This window comes from Podarcis cretensis, assembly GCF_951804945.1.
Source record: "Podarcis cretensis genome assembly, chromosome: 5".
Taxonomy (NCBI): Eukaryota; Metazoa; Chordata; class Lepidosauria; order Squamata; family Lacertidae; genus Podarcis; species Podarcis cretensis.
This window is the reverse complement of record NC_137174.1, coordinates 97,006,533-97,022,526: the sequence shown is the minus strand read 5'-3', so window position 1 is coordinate 97,022,526 and position 15,994 is coordinate 97,006,533. Positions and strand designations below refer to the sequence as shown.

General features: G+C 43.4%; 1 protein-coding gene across 4 annotated transcripts in view; it reads right to left on the bottom strand.

Moving 5' to 3' along the window:
* The window catches only part of ABCC5 (ATP binding cassette subfamily C member 5), a 49,477-nt gene extending 34,369 nt beyond the window's left edge, over nt 1-15,108 (bottom strand). For 2 of the 4 annotated variants that reach the window (XM_079977589.1, XM_079977593.1), the window contains exons 1-2: nt 14,950-15,108; nt 10,973-11,155 (exon numbers count right to left, since the gene is read on the bottom strand). In XM_079977589.1, the coding sequence (XP_079833715.1) occupies nt 10,973-11,101 (129 nt within the window). In that variant the 5' untranslated portion in view covers nt 11,102-11,155; nt 14,950-15,108. Of the gene's footprint in view, nt 1-10,972; nt 11,156-14,000; nt 14,026-14,949 lie in introns of those variants that run through there. The other 2 variants (XM_079977590.1, XM_079977591.1) reach the window with 2 other exon arrangements.
* Nucleotides 15,109-15,994: the final 886 nt, after the last annotated feature.

Sequence of the window (15,994 nt, the reverse complement as noted above, 5' to 3'; positions counted from 1 at the left end):
AGCAGCTTTTCAAAAATGAATTTCTAACTTGCTTGCTTTGGATAATTTGAAAAGGATATTCTGTGTCATGCAAACCCATTTCATTGATCTTTGCCAACCCCAATTCATCAGGGAGTTCAAAATAACAAAAAGCTTTCACTTCATTTCTCAAACAATTCCAAATCCTCCAATCAGGAGAAATTCTGATTGCTCATTAGGAGAGAGACATTTGCTATGTACACACCAAAGTTGCTATAACTTTGTCAATTTGTCCTACAAAAGTCATAGCTGACATGACTCTTAAAGAAACAACAATTCCTTCCTACCTGCATGCAACTTGGAAAAAAGTATTTATTCTTCAAAAGGAAAGAGAAGTTATTGCATATACAGTGGTGCCTCGCAAGACGAAATTAATCCGTTCCGTGAGGCTCTTCGTATAGCGGTTTTTTCGTCTTGCGAAGCAAGCCCATTGACAGCTTAGAGGATTAGTGCTAGCGGCTTTTAGCGATCAGCTGTTAAGCGGCTTATCAGCGGATCAGCTGATAAGCGGCTTAGCGGCTTAGGAAAAGGGGGGGAAAGGGGAAAAAAACCCGCAGGAACTCGCAAGACATTTTCGTCTTGCGAAGCAAGCCCATAGGGAAATTTGTTTTGCGAAGCGCCTCCAAAACGGAAAACCCTCTCGGTCTAGCGGGTTTTCCGTCTTGCGAGGCGTTCGTCTTGCGGGGCACCACTGTACTACCAAGCTCTGGAGCCCAGAAACTGTATCCTCTCTACATAAACAATCACAAACCAAGAGCTGCATTACATAGTCTATACTGTATTAGGGTAGTCAAGTTAGGCCTAGCAACAAAGGATGCCCTTAATAAGGCAGTTAAGTCCAGCTGTTATTGTTCCTTGGCCTAGAACACCACTCCTGAAATTAACTAGCAAACACCAATTGTCAGGTTATTTTAGTTTATCAAAACTCACCTTTTCAAGCAGGGGAATATGTAGATATCATACGTGTGACAGAAAGAGGAGTGTTCACTTAGGATGTAGGAAACCCAGCCCACTGATTCTTGAAGTAGGATTGGGCAAGTCACTAATTAACTTACAAGAATGCCACAAAGCTAAAATACCACATGAAGCTGCTAGCAGCAAGAATACCCAATACTTTACAGATTCTTTTTTAAATAATGTACTTTAAACATGTGCTTCATAATTTTACTTTCTTACAAGACAGATGACTTAATGACTTTTTACAGACAGGAGAATCTAACAGAATAATAGTATAATCTAATCTCCAATATATAATTAAACAATTGGTGGTGTATGACACAACCTTTGACTAGTGCCTATGGAAGCCCATGTGGTACAGAATACAAACTGAGCTGAAGAGAGTTAAAGTGTCAGAACATGCCATTCTTTTCTTCAGAAGAATAACTCTGCCTCTTCACTCAGTAACATGGCAAGTATTTGAATTTTTCCTGGCCACTGCTCTGCTCAAAGCACCAGCCTCCCTAGCACATAACGAAGATGTTATTTTGTATCCTCATCTTGTAGCCCAGTCGAGACACAAATGTGACTTGCAATAGCATAGCCTCAAGTGAATTACTCTAGCCCTGATTAACTTTTCAAAAACCTTCTCCAGTTTGCCTCAGAGCTCCCACGAGACACAGTAATTGAAAATCCTATCATCCTCTATAATCCCACACACGAAGCTATTACATGTGATTTGAAAATCACAAGGCCTTTATAGCTGTTCATTTTCTGAAACCATACTAAGAAGGTGGTGAAAAGAGAGAGAGAGAGAGAGAGAGAGAGAGAGAGCTCATGAAATAAAACAGCCAGTAACATACTATACTGTATACATGTAGCTCAGCATAAGAGAAAAGTGGAGGTACAGGTGGTTAACCTTAGCTAACCTAAACAGGTATTGCTTCCGGAAAGAAAAAATACATTACAGTATATATTTCATTTCAATGACTGAAGCAGATAAGAGAAAGCTGCAAGCACCTCTAACTGGTTTACAGGGTTTTTTAGGAAGGTTTTTTTTAAAAAAAAAATCCCTATGAAGGAACCCTAAGATGGTTGGATAGTGCCTTATACAGTCATACCTCAGGTTTAATGTGCTTCAGGTTGAGCGCTTTCAGGTTGCACTCCGCAGCAACCCAGAAGTAATGGAGTGCGTTACTTCTGGGTTTTGCCACTCGCGCATGCGCAGATGCTCAAAATGACATTACGTGCATGTGCAGAAGCGACAAAACGTGACCAGCACACACGCAGACGCACCATCGCGTCTTACGTTCTGTTCAGGATGCGAACGGGGCTCCGGAATGGATCCCGTTCGCATCCCGAGGTACCACTGTATGCCTTAAATGCAACTCCTGCAACCCAGCTGGTGTCAAACGTATTGCTCTACTTTCCTTTGGACCACATCAGCAAAGCCAAGAGAGGGGTAATTGGTCTGGCCAGCCCAGGACCTCCAAACACACACTGTCCATGCTGCTGCCCTGGGGAGGTCACTATGGTGTTGCCAATGCAGCAGTCTGACTTCACCCCCAGAGGCACACTCCATTGTCTTTCAAGACAGACTGACGCCAACAACAAAGTAGTTAAGTTAATCCATGTATTGCCTGGTCTGGGATAATGGCTCACCAAATATGGGTCCTTTAAGGGAACATAGGGAGTGGCTCCATGCCAGAGAGCAAGTGCGTGGGCTTCTCTTCCTCAACTGTTTGTGAGTTAGAAACACAAAAGGCCAGAGTTGACTGTTGAATTATGTGAGCTATAATCTGGAAGCAAAAGCTCTCTGGAAAGTCAGAGAGAGAGGGGGGGCATGTCTGACTTCTCCTGGAATCTAAGGCTGTGGTGATGGGAGAAGCAATATCCTCTTAGGGTGTTAATGCTGTGAACCCCTCAGTCATAGGATCAGCTTGTATTGTTGACAATCACCTGTCTCAAGAGACAATGGAGTGCGCCTCTGGGGCTGAAGCCAAACCAATGAAGAATCATAACGCTTGCTGTGGCTGCAGAGACTGGTGGCAGTAATAGTAGTAGCGGTAATAATAATTCATTATTTATATGCCACCCAGCTGACTGGGTTGCCCCAACCTCTATGGGCAGCTTCCAACAAATTAAAATGGATCTGTGTAGGGTTTACTCCTTAGTTTTTTTTCTCCCAAAGATGTTCCCTTGGGGTATGTGTGTATGTGTGTGTGTACGTATATGCATATACATATGTACATATACGTGTGTGTGTGTATGTGTGTGTGTTGTATATATGTGTAAATAAACCATATATCATAAAGACTCCACTGTGTCTCATTCTGAAGAAAACATGAACTCTGGGTAAGCACCTGGAACCCCTGGAATCTTACAATGCTTGGAGATTGGGGTGGCGTGAAACAATATTTTTATTGTATGCCTGTATTTTATTGTATACTGTATTTTAATGTTAGTATATTTTCTTATCTTGTTCTAAACTGCCCTGAGATTCCCCAATAGGTGGTATGTAAATACAGTCGTACCTTGGTTCTCGAACAGCATGCGTTCCGGGAGTCTGTTCGACTTCCAGAACCATTTGAAAACCAAGGCGTGGCTTCCAATTGGCTGCAGGAGCATCCTGCAGCCAATCAGAAGCTGCTCCGGCCTTTCAGCTTCCGAAAATCATTCAAAAACCAGAACACTCACTTTCAGGTTTCGACCGTTTGGGAGCCGATTTCTTCAGGAGCCAAGGTGTTTGAGATCCAAGGTACGACTGTACAGTACTTTAATAAATAAAATAAATTAATTCCCCCAGTCATGTCACAAAGTCAACTAACAAAGAGCCTAAAATAATGTAAAGGAGCCCTTCTACCTAGAAGTACTACATCAATCCTTAAACATTTCTGGGCCACGACAGCGTAATGCACAATTACTACACAGCTACAAGCGCATTTCTCATCCTTACTTCAAGGCGTCACAGGCCATTAATGCAGGTATGAACAGTGTTCCTTTGGTCTTTAAGCCACGGTGGAGCGGGTGGGGAACCATGCAGAAAAAGAGCATCTACCCCTGCAATTCTTCCATTTTAAAGTGTATAAATGGCATGCACCTCCTAAGCATGTATTTGCACTGTAAAAATATTCAGAACCTGCAACCCTGGGCTCTTATGCTCCTAGCCCTGCCCCCATAACCCTTTAAGATTACCCACATCTTGCTACCTAGAACCACATAAACTGTCGTTAACTTATGGTTTGCTGAAACAAGACAACTCCAAACCATTAAGTAACGGTCTTAGCAAACTTTGATTAAGATTAACAACAACTTAGTGTTTGGACACACATATATATTGCAATGTATAATCTCTGGATGGTGGTGGAAAGAAACCACAATCTATCTTTAAAAAATTATTTTACAAGGACTTTGCATTATGGAAGGGTACAGCTGCAGCTAGCGCTTTAGTGCCCTCATAGTTGCTCACAAGACTGAATTATGCATTGTTTGTTTAATTATTACATTATTTCTACAATTAACTTAATACACTCTAAGAACAGAGTTTTGGCTGCCCACAAGAGCAACTTGCATTTCCTCCCTGAATTACTTAGCTGTGTAATCCAAAAGCTCTACTGATATTTTTTTATGAAATGCAACTCAAAGAGAACATTACAATCTTTTCTGAATATTTAGTTTTCATCAGCCATAGTACAGAGAATCCAGTCCATTTTACTCCTTGTTTGCAGAGAATTAGCAGGAGCTTCACCAAACTGGATTAAGTACCAATTTATTTGCACTTCTACAGTCACACAATTAAGTTTCTGGCTCACTATTTGTCCCTGCAGTTAAGAATAATGAAAAAAAACAGCAATGCGTCTGCCAGAAGCACAGTGAAATTTAACAATCAATAATGTTATGCAGGGCTGTTCTTCCCAGATCAGGGGTTGGGGTCATAGTACACAAGGTATCACAACTCTAGGAGTATTTGGGTCCTCTAATTATTGAGAAGTCAAGACAGCAGCGAGCAACACATTCATGCAGCCTCCCACAACATCCTGCCCTCCAGATGCTTCGAACTACAGCTCCCTTCATGCCTAACCGCTGGCCATGCTGGCTGGAGCTGATAAGAGTTGTAGCCCAAAACATCTGATGGGCACCAGGTTGAGGAAGACTGCAGTAAAGAGACTGTCACATCCTTATGCAAAGCTCCATCATTTTAACCTAGTTTAAATATTTGCCTAACATAACCAAAACTTCTAGGGTTCTTCAGCAACATGCTCCCCTAAAATCACTGACATAAAATATGAATACAACTCTCACAAATAGTTACTCAATTCAGCACATTTACATAATGTGTTCCTTGCACAGTCTCTCCTCACACTGTGCAATTTGTGGACTTCCTTGCCAAGCAAGGTGTTAAAAAGGCTTAGTTGCAATAAATTTCAAAAAACATGTAGCCTGGAGGAAAGAATAGCAAGAGTTTGATCACTTCAGCAACTTCGTTTCTACATGTCTTTTATCCTTCCAGCAAGGCCCTTCATTATTTCAAGTGACAATTTAATACTTTTGTTTTTCAACGAGGGCCACAGCCAAGTTTCGGGTTTGGTTTTTAAAAAAATTAAAAGAAAGAATGTGCAAGGCCGCCCTATTGCAACATTTCCCATGTCTACTCCATGGGATGCAGAAATGCCTTCTGTCCACCAAGGGCATCTGAAGGCTAGGCTGCAAGGACACAGGAGGGGCCTGAATTGCAATGACAGAAAACAACAAGACCCGCCTAGTGGCTGCCTGGCACAGCTAGGAGGAGAAAAGAGGAGGCAAGTACAGATCAAACACCCTCAAAAAGAAGAGGGCATGAACAATAGTTCTGCAAGAAAAGAGGAACTTAGATATATATTGTTAAGGAGTTAACAGGATAGCTTTGAAGGGGAGGCTAGGCAGATGACAGAAATTGCAACGGTAAGAGCAAGCTCCAGGAGTGCTATGAAGCAGAGGCAAGCCAGTGATTATATGGCATTGCCATGTGGGGGGCATGAAGCTGCCTCTCACGCTGCAGTTTTATTTATCAAGAGTCTAACACAATAGAAAACTGAAAACAGAAGGTCAAGTGTTGTGTGAGGGTAGGAATAAAAATAATTCTATAAGAATAGCTTTGTAAGTTTTATATACCGAACTGCAAACATCATGGGGAAAGAAGATGGTAATAAGGTACCCCAATGGAAAATGGACAGGTGTGGGAAATACAGTATTTAGAACCAACATAATTAATTAGGACCATCAGAAGTATACACAGTATTCGAGAGACAGCATTCCCCAGATTTATAAGACAGCATTATGATACTATGTTTTCAATCTCTTTTCTAATATTTCATGATGTGGATCAGCCTCTTTTTTCCTGTTGCTGCACAGACTTGGAGAGCTCAAATGAAAACTCCAGGATAATAGCAGGTTATAGCAAGACTGATTTCCTGTCTTGTTTCAGGCAAGAAAATGCTACTTGTGAATCATTCTGAACACAAGGAACATAAAGTGTGGGAGAGCATACTGTCATGGCCCAACACTTTTTCCAAGCATGAATGATGACAAAAGGCTGTGTAGCCTATACTGTGAAGTGGAAAGGACACAAGCAGACCAGCTAAATTTATAAATTTCATTGCTGATACCAAGAGGATATTTCCTCCCACTCCACTGGATAATCCTTTCACTTTTTAAACTTTAACAGGGCCACAAAACTCTCTGTTCTGGGTTGAGTGGCAAGGCAGTTAGTTGAAGGGGAGTAAAAAATAGCCCCAGATCAGTGTAAATCCAAAGAAACTCGGTCTCCTCTGATGCCCTCACACACCCGCAAAATTGGCTCCAAAATGCTGGGAGATGCTCTGGAGCAAATAGGGAGGAGGACACAGAAGAAAGAAGGGGAAGCCCTGTTGGATACCAACCCCCTAATTCTGACTCTGAAAAATGTTTGGCTCAGCCCATTTTTGCAACACAATTGCAGCTCTCTTGATGTATGTATCCAGAAATGGATATTGTATTATCCATGCTTTCGACACCTTTTTAAACTCTTTCCTCCACAATTTCACAAACATTGTTCGCAGATACTTAACAGACCCACGTTCAATTGGCCAGATTATGATAAAGAAAGCCTTCAAGGAGAGCAGAGAACATTAAAAATATGCTACATTAGCTGCACAGTCCACAGGCAACTACCCCTAGCTGCTTCAAGCTTCTTTGCTGAGAATGTTACACAATGCATAAACCCAAGCTAGGACATAAACCAATCTGAAGAGCTATCAGACTACAGTGGCTGCAATGCTCTCAAATCCTTGTAGTTTAAAGAGAATGATGCCTGCCTATAGAAACACTGTTGTCACCAGAAATGTGCCAGTTAAGTGCTACTATTGGATTCTGGATTTCACCCGTGGAACCAGCTTAGTGAAAGGTCACCACCAGCATTTGAACACAGGCATTCTAACCTCCCCTAACAATGAGAGCAATATTCTGCTGAGTCACAAACAACAGCAGGAAGCCTATAGCATTAAGGAGAAGCTAAGAGCTGACACTGCACTTGAAACTATGGCCCACAGCGCAGTCTTTGAGGTTCCAAGCTCTTATGGGGCACCTGCTTAAAAAAACAATGGCAGGGGGAGTTTTCCATTAACTCACTTGAACACATTCCTTCATTTGGGGGCAGGAGCAGCAGCACAAAAGCACCATATATATTGCAGCATAAGCTTTTATGGGACAGAGCTGCATCTTCATCAGATGCAACAAAAAAGAAGATGCAGCCCTGGCTCAGTTCACATCACAGTAAGAGTGTTATAGGGCTGGGCAATATTCAACATTTCAAACATATTCAGAATTTCCACATGGTGTGATAGGAATTTTATGGTCTTAGATATATGGAAATGTTCATAAATGTACTAACCAATCATGTACATAGATCAGCACAGGAAGACCGACCTGGAACCATTTTGATTCCTAAACTGAGCAAATGTTTTCTCTGCAAGGTCAAAGTGGGAAACCTCCCCATTGTCTCTTTCCTCACAAATCCTGTCCTAAGGGCACATTTAAAATATGAATAGGATGTGAGCCTGTGACATAGCCCAGGAACTAAGTATTTATCATTAGAAAAGACTGGCCAGGCTACCCAGGAAATCCAATCAAGTAACCTGCCAGACAGGAGATAAACAACGACAGGAGAAAAACAACATTCAAATTTCTGTTTTAAGACCGACTTTTTGGTGATGTAGGTGTGATGTATCTGAGGGGTGGTCTTAGGTTACACCTCTTCTGTGATGTATGTATGATGTTTTTGGGGGTGGTCTTGATCTAAAGGGTGGCGATTTCAAAAGTCTTTATAAGGCTTTGCGCGCCATTTTCCTGGGTTCCTCCTCTCTCCTGCGGGTGAGGGGAGCACCCTGTTGCAACAGATCAATAAAGATCAAGCTTACTAGCTGCTTTGCTTCTCAATATTCTCTGGCTGGCCTCTGTTATCTTCTCCTACCAATAGGGAACCTATGTAAGGACTCTATATGGGCTCTTGAATACCCCATAAAGGAAAGGGGCAATTTTTGTTTACAACAATGGCAGTGTATCACCAGCCAAACACTGGTCTGGTGATATACCGCAATATTGAAAAAACAAGCTGCATTGGCCTCAGCCTGCAAGGCCCTGGGTGAAATTGCCACAAGAGCTGAGGCGGTTTCACCCCAGCACCTAGCAGGCTGGGACAACACAGCCTTTTTCTATGGCTCAGCTGGGGCGCAGGAGGGCTCCCACTAACAAGACTCAATGTGTTTGGGTATAGTATTTTCTATCATATAAAAATAGGAATTCTCATGCACAGAGCAGCCATAACTAGGTAAGGTAAAAAGTAAAAATTAGGTAAGCAACATGCCAATCATGTTATGCAATCATAAGCTGTTTTCTGTTAACATTACCCTTTTCCAAAGTTTCCCAGAGTATTGGTTTGTTGCTGTTGTTTATGCATCTGGTTGCAAAGCAAAGTATCCGTCTCTGTCAAAATTACTACTAGGCCTCCCACACTTTAAAAAAATAATTGGATTTCCCCCCCAACCTAGGCTGCACACACTGCAAGAACAGCGGTAGAGCAGCAGAATGACAGCAGACAATTTCCGGGGCAATTTTATTATTTATGTAAAACCCTATTTCCTAATTAAGATGCAGATTTTTTTTTAAGGCAAGGGCTAGAATTTCATAAAATGTGTACAATGAAGAGTCAGCACTAATATGATCTATGAAATGCATGGCTGTTTGCATGAAATCTGATTCTTCTCATTGAATAAACTACCCCTAAATCACAATTAGCCAAGAGTGTTCACTGGTTAAATTTGGTTTTCTTATGATTGCATCATGAACTTTTTTCTAATAAGTATTAATAATTTTAATAATAATTTTATTATTTATACCCTGCCTATCTGGCTGGGTTTCCCCAGGAAGAAGGATTTTCCATTTTACCAGCACTTTTCACAGAAGATCTCAAAAAATCACCCATCCCTCAGTAGGTAAAAGTATCCCCTGGCTACATACAGCCTGCAGAAACCAAAAGGCCTATTAGAACTTCAACACTTCATGGGACACAAATGGATTCCAAACCCTTGCTATTACCATTATAATTATGAATATGAAAGGACAACCACACTCACTGAAATCCTCATGGTACTAAATAATATGCTCATCTCAAAGCAGCCTAGGTAAAGGTAAAGGGACCCCTGACCATTAGGTCCAGTCGTGACAGACTCTGGGGTTGCGGCGCTCATCTCGCTTTATTGGATGAGGGAGCCGGCATACAGCTTCCGGGTCATGTGGCCAGCATGACTAATCCGCTTCTGGCGAACCAAAGCAGCGCACAGAAACGCCGTTTACCTTCCCACCAGAGCGGTACCTATTTATCTACTTGCACTTTGATGTGCTTTCAAACTGCTAGGTTGGCAGGAGCAGGGACCGAGCAACGGGAGCTCACCCTGTCGCAGGGATTCGAACCACCGACCTTCTGATCGGCAAGTCCTAGGCTCTGTGGTTTAACCCACAGCACCACCCATGTCCCCAAAGCAGCCTAACTACCTGCAATAAGCAGGGTGTCTATGAATTAACCCATACTACTTTGACTGCCACACATCAAGAGCAAACTGGTTGACATTCCACAGGTGCATGCATGATTAGAAGGGTGCATTGCTTTAAAAAAAGCAGGTGATGAAGCATCAGCACCAAGACATACAAGGTTCAATCTACCACACCTCTATTTAAGATCTTGGGTAACAAGAGTTGGGAAAACTAATGAAAGCAGCTGCCACACAAATCTGACTCTACTAGGCAAATCCATCAGCAAGGATACACCAGTACCAATAATAATAGCATATAAATAAGCCAGTGACGACCAACAATTTCATTCAAGCAGACTACAGGGAAAGTTTCTACTATCCAAGGACTCTCCTTCCTTGGAAGTTTTAAACAATTATATAATTCTATGATCTGTGTGAGTGTATCCTCTTCACAGGTCTCTTTACTACATGACACATAATCTACTGGAATCTGGCACACAGTATTTTCTGTGACAGCAACTGTGAAATTCTGTTTGCTTGTTTGTTTTTATTAAATCAGTGGTTTAATAAAATCAGTGGTTTTTATACCACCCTTCACCTGAGGATCACATGGCAATTTAAAATATTAAAACACAACAATACATAACATAGTAACAAAAATTACCAATAAACACACCAGTTTAAAAGGCCACAGATGGGTTTAATTAGCCAAAGGCCCGAGAGAAGAGGAATGTTTTCGCCTGGCGCCTAAACATATGTAACAAAAGTGCCAAGTGAGCCTACCTGGGGGAAACAATCCACAAGTGGGAACCCACCACAGAGAAAGCCTCTTCTCATATTGCCACCCTCCGGACCTCTACAGGCTCCTCATATGTTCTCATTATAAATATGAAGCTGACGTAATAAAATTAAAGCTGCTAAACTAGACAGTTCCAAAAGCTGCCACTCAAAAGACAAAAATCACAGCTCCTGACCTTGTGTTTGGCTTGCTGGTAATTCAGCCCGTCTTGTTCTTCATGATGGCCTGGGCTGCCTCTCTCCCTCACATTTCTATACCCAGGACTGGGTATAACATATTCTTTTCCTAGATCGATATCTTTCATCTTCTCCTTCTGTTAACGCCAGGGTTAACAAATGTATCTGCCACACAGAAAACTCTGGAGGAAAAAGAGACAAAGCAATCTTGCATTAGAATCATCACGCCCCGTATCTTCTTAAAGGATGTTTTAAACAAGCTTGGATTGCAGTTTTTGAATCCTATAGCAAAATATGACCATGCTACTATCCTTCCGTTACCACCTGCAGATCCATGTCAGAAATTAGCCAAGCGCCAGGCACATTTTGTGACTGGTACGGGTCCAACTGCTGTCACACAGATCTCTTAATGCCAGGTTGGTGATTGGGGAAAGCAAAATGTCACTTTGAGAAGGATCTGAAATATTTTATTTCAAGCTTGAATTTGATTTATTCTGGATTGTTTTATTTGACGTTTTAATGTGTTGTAAACCACTTTGAGATTTGTTCTTTACAATATAAAGTGGTATAGAAATGGAATTAATCATCACCATCATGATTTTGGAGTGGGGGGCGGTGCCAAGACATTCCATTGTGGCTACTGTAACCTAGGTCTAAGGTGCCATTGGGCGATTAGATTATATACCTGAGTGTGTAACATTGCTGCAGATTGTATGCCACATCCCATGCACTAGCCTAGCAGTGATCTCAAAGTAAAGAGAAACACACACACTACTCCCTAAAAAGTTTGTCATGCAAGTTTCAGAAGCAGCATTTGGAGTCCATGTGCCTGAGGATAGCTTCATCATCTGTTCTAAAACACTTCACAATTCTTAACATGCAGGACCCAGCCATGATCTTGACAAGCACAGAAAGGTCATGAGGGACTACTGTATTTGACTGAACAGAACTATCAACACACTCCTGAATTTCACTACATGTTTCCGAAAGGAAAAGCACAAGATGTAGCATTATGAATAAATCTAAGCTTTTGTCGGACGGAACTATGCATTAGGAAGAATGGAAACCCAGCTATTCTAAGCAGCACAAGGCACAAAGTTGGATACAACAAAACACATACTTTAAGTTCCTACAGACAGAAAGTGGCAAAAAAGGAATTATGCCTCATGGTAACATAAAAAAACAAATTGCAGTTCTGTCCACAGCTGTAACATACTAGTCTATAAGGAGTTATGGTACTTTAAGGGACAGTGTCTATGGGTGCCAATCTCCACAACAATTGTTGCTATTTCAGACTGAATATACATATCAGCAAAGAAGGTATAATTGCCATTGCACAAATATAGCAATAGCCGCTCTAAGCCTCCCAATGGGAAGAACATATTCCTTTTAGAAATCTGTTGTTTCATCTTTATTCTTATAGGACCCCACTCAAACTATTTTATGTTACTCATAACTAGCTAAGAATCTATTTTCCACATAAATCTGTCAAAGAAACAGGTTTATTTTTAAGGTAAGGATAAGAAGATGCAGTCACTTTTGAAGAAATGCACATGCAGAAACAAGCTGTTATTCTCTGCAAGTTCATTTGAATGTTATCTTGCACTATGCAATAGTTACAGCCAATGCACCTCACACTGTGTCTCAAATACAGCAACAATGCAAGTTCAGTGTATTAGTCACTAAGGCTGCAGGACTAATCTTATGTAATGGAGTAAACACCATAGAATTCAATTGGTCTTAGTTTCAAGTAGAAAATAGTTGGGATCACACTGTAAGCAACTATACCTTTCATAGGAACTCCTTCATGTTACTATGTTTTCATCCTCCCAATGACGTCCCTATTCCTTTCCTCACCCTTTTTTAAGGTTATGGCAACAAATCAACTGTCTATAAAGCCATCCCTTGGCGTGGGGGGGGGAGTCACCTTGATCTGCTGTCATTGCCTTTGATTCCCCAAGGGCATTTAAAGCAGTCTTTACAAAAAAAATTAATACATCATCATAGCAGATCTATGAAACAGCCTCAGAGTGCATGAGTCTGCAAATCTTGCTATGTTGCCATGAAATAATCATTTTTGTCATTGGTAAAAACTGCACAAGCCTTCACATGAATTTAAAGATCTTTAGAAAAGCTATTTTCCTAAGGTACCAACTGACAGATCAATGTCCTTTTCATTTGCAGCTCATCAGGGTAGTTGCATTTGACTTGTTCCAAGGGATCTATACTGAACCCCCTCCCCCAAGAAAAAAACATTCACAGAACACCACTCCCTTATAAAATTTCAGGAGGATGATTCTGCATCCTCTCTCTGCGCTGCCAGAACTGATGCTTGGTCATCCATTACTTTGTTTGCAGCACCATCTGTGGGGCCAATTTATAAACAGCAGCAAGCAGTTCTTGTTTTAAACAACACTTTCAATGCATAATTTTAGAACTGTGGGGCAGCAGCGGCAGCGCCTATCCTCTGTTTCTCAACCCTTACGTCTCTTGAAAGGTACCCAGCACTACACAGCCTCCCTTCTGCCACTGAAAACAGCAGCAGCAGCAACAACAACAACGTAAACAAGGGAGGGGTCCTCAACCTGTAAACTGCTCTGCATAGGCCATTTCACAATCCCATTCACTTCCATGCAGATACCTGAAGAGGGTGAGGGACCGCCTTTTAAAAAGCACAGCAAAGTGAAAGAGGGAGGACTTGGATGCCTGAAAAATCATTATTCTGCATGAAAAGGAAGAACAGGAAAGTCCTTTGTCACTAGATTTGTAGAAAGATGTGCTGTTCTTCTGCAGGAGTGTGCAAGGGAGGAAGCATCCTAAATCACTGGTAGGGCAGGAGAGGAAAAACACCAGGTCTGACTCTGCACCTTCTAATCTCTCTCTCTCACACACACACACACCAATTTCTGTGTTCATTCATAGGCTCCCCCCCCCCGCCTCCATAAAGAAGTTACAAACAAAAATTCAAGGAGTGCAATCCGAATCACACTTACTAGAGAGTAAGGCTGCGATCCTAATGCCAGCCACCTGAGAGCAAGCCTATGTCACTATTGAGCACGGTTGGCCTTCCTCCCAAGTAAACAGGCACAGAAGTGGTCAGCCAGCCCTTCAGAAGGACTCCCAATGCCCTCTCCCCCCAAGGAAAGTGATGTCTGTTTCACTGCCCCCTTCAAGGCTCTACCCCAAAGGTCTCGATGAGGGAGACCGTGGGGGGCACAAGGAACTGCCCAAGTTTGCAAAACGAAGAGGAAGAAACGAATCTAGGCTCCTGAATAAACTGGGAATGATGGGGAGGTGGATGTTTTTGATTGTTGTTTTGCTTGGGGGAGAAGAAAGGAAGGAGGAAATGAGATTCCACTTCTTACTGGAACCGAGGCTGCATCAGCAATTAGGGAAGGCCGTCCTTTTGGTACTGTTAATCTTCTGACTGCATATGCAAATCTATAGATAGATATGTACTGTATGTCCCCTTTCCAATCCTGCCCGTTCCTGGCCCCACCCCGCACGAAATGTCTCATGCATTCATAGGCCGCCGCCCCCCCCCCCATAAATAAATTACCAACAAAAAACCCCAGCCCAAAGTCAAAGGTATTGTGGGGGGGAGAGGGGCGCCTCCCCGGCGGATCTCTTTCAAAATGTCCTCCTTCTCGCCCCCCCCGCACCTTCCAACCCCCCCCCCCCAATTACCAAACAGCCTCCACCTTTTCCTTACAAGGAACTCCGTTCAGAGTCCAGGGTGGAGAGAAGGGAAGTCTTCAGGAGCAGCTCCCCCCAAAATATATATATATAACCCCCCCTCACAAAAACGACGCCTGAGGTCCCCATAACAGCCCTTGACCCCCCCCCCAAAAAAAGGACTTCTGAGGAGAACAAACCTCATTTAAGCCGTCCCTCCCTGCTCAAGTGTCTTGAGGGGAGGGGGGCATTTCCCCAATTTAAATAATCGCCCCCCCCATTTGAATAACCGCCCTCCTACCTGGCTTGAGCGACAGCGCCTCTACAGCCCTCAGCGGCCCCGGAGCCACGACTGGGGTCAATAGGCAGCCCGAGAACCTCAGAACGGCTCCTCAGTCGCACTGCGCCTGCGCGGGCACCGGCGGGCAGCCCAGTCCGCTACCCCTTACCACCACCAGCAGCAGAGTCTTCTTTTCCCCTCCTTCGCGGGGTGCTTCGGGAGATGTAGTCCGCGCTCCCCGCCTGTGCCCCTGCTCGGGCCGCGGAGAGGGACTACGCATCCCACAAGACAGCGCGCGGGGCGGCAAGCCGGCTCCTTTCCCCGCAGGCTCCTCCCACCTTTATCCTCTCCTCTCTCTCGCCGGCCGGGTCCTGAACATTCTGAGCGCCTCTCGGGTTCTTCTGGGCGCTTCACACGTGCGCTTCCCACCCCCTAGGGCGGCGCACGTGTCCGGGGGGTGGAGGGTTCCCAGCTCGGACTCTGAGGTATATTGCAGCGGGAGCTGCCAATGGCACGAGCCGGTTTTGAGCTGCGCGGACCCATGCGCGCTTTCCCTGGTAATGGGGTCCCATTGAACTGAATGGGGTGCTGTGGGGCTCGCTTCTGTAGACCTGCTGCCGCTGTTAATCTGCAGTCTCTGCGCGCGCGGTGGTTTTGGGGAAAGGGGAGCTTCTCCCCCCACCCGGAATGAGCTCCGTTGGATTTTTCTTTGTAAAAAACGCCCATAGGATTCTGCGCTGGTACTGAGCCGGCTTCGTAGGATGCGCGGAGTGGATAGGAGTGGTTTAGCTTTCTTTGACAAGGTTCATGTACCGCTTTAATCAACGAAAACCTCATAAGTGGTTCAGATAATCAATGTGAAACATTCGCTGCTAATACCAGTAACTTTAACAACAAACTAGTCTCAGGGTCGTTGCTTCTACCCCCACGTTAGGAGAAAGCTTTCCTGCGTTACAGCGGGGTGGTCTAGAATCTAGACTCTAGATGACGCTCTTGATCCCTTCCAACAAGTCTATGATTCTATGAAATGCACATCAAGCTTATCATATAGAGTTGGAAGGGACCC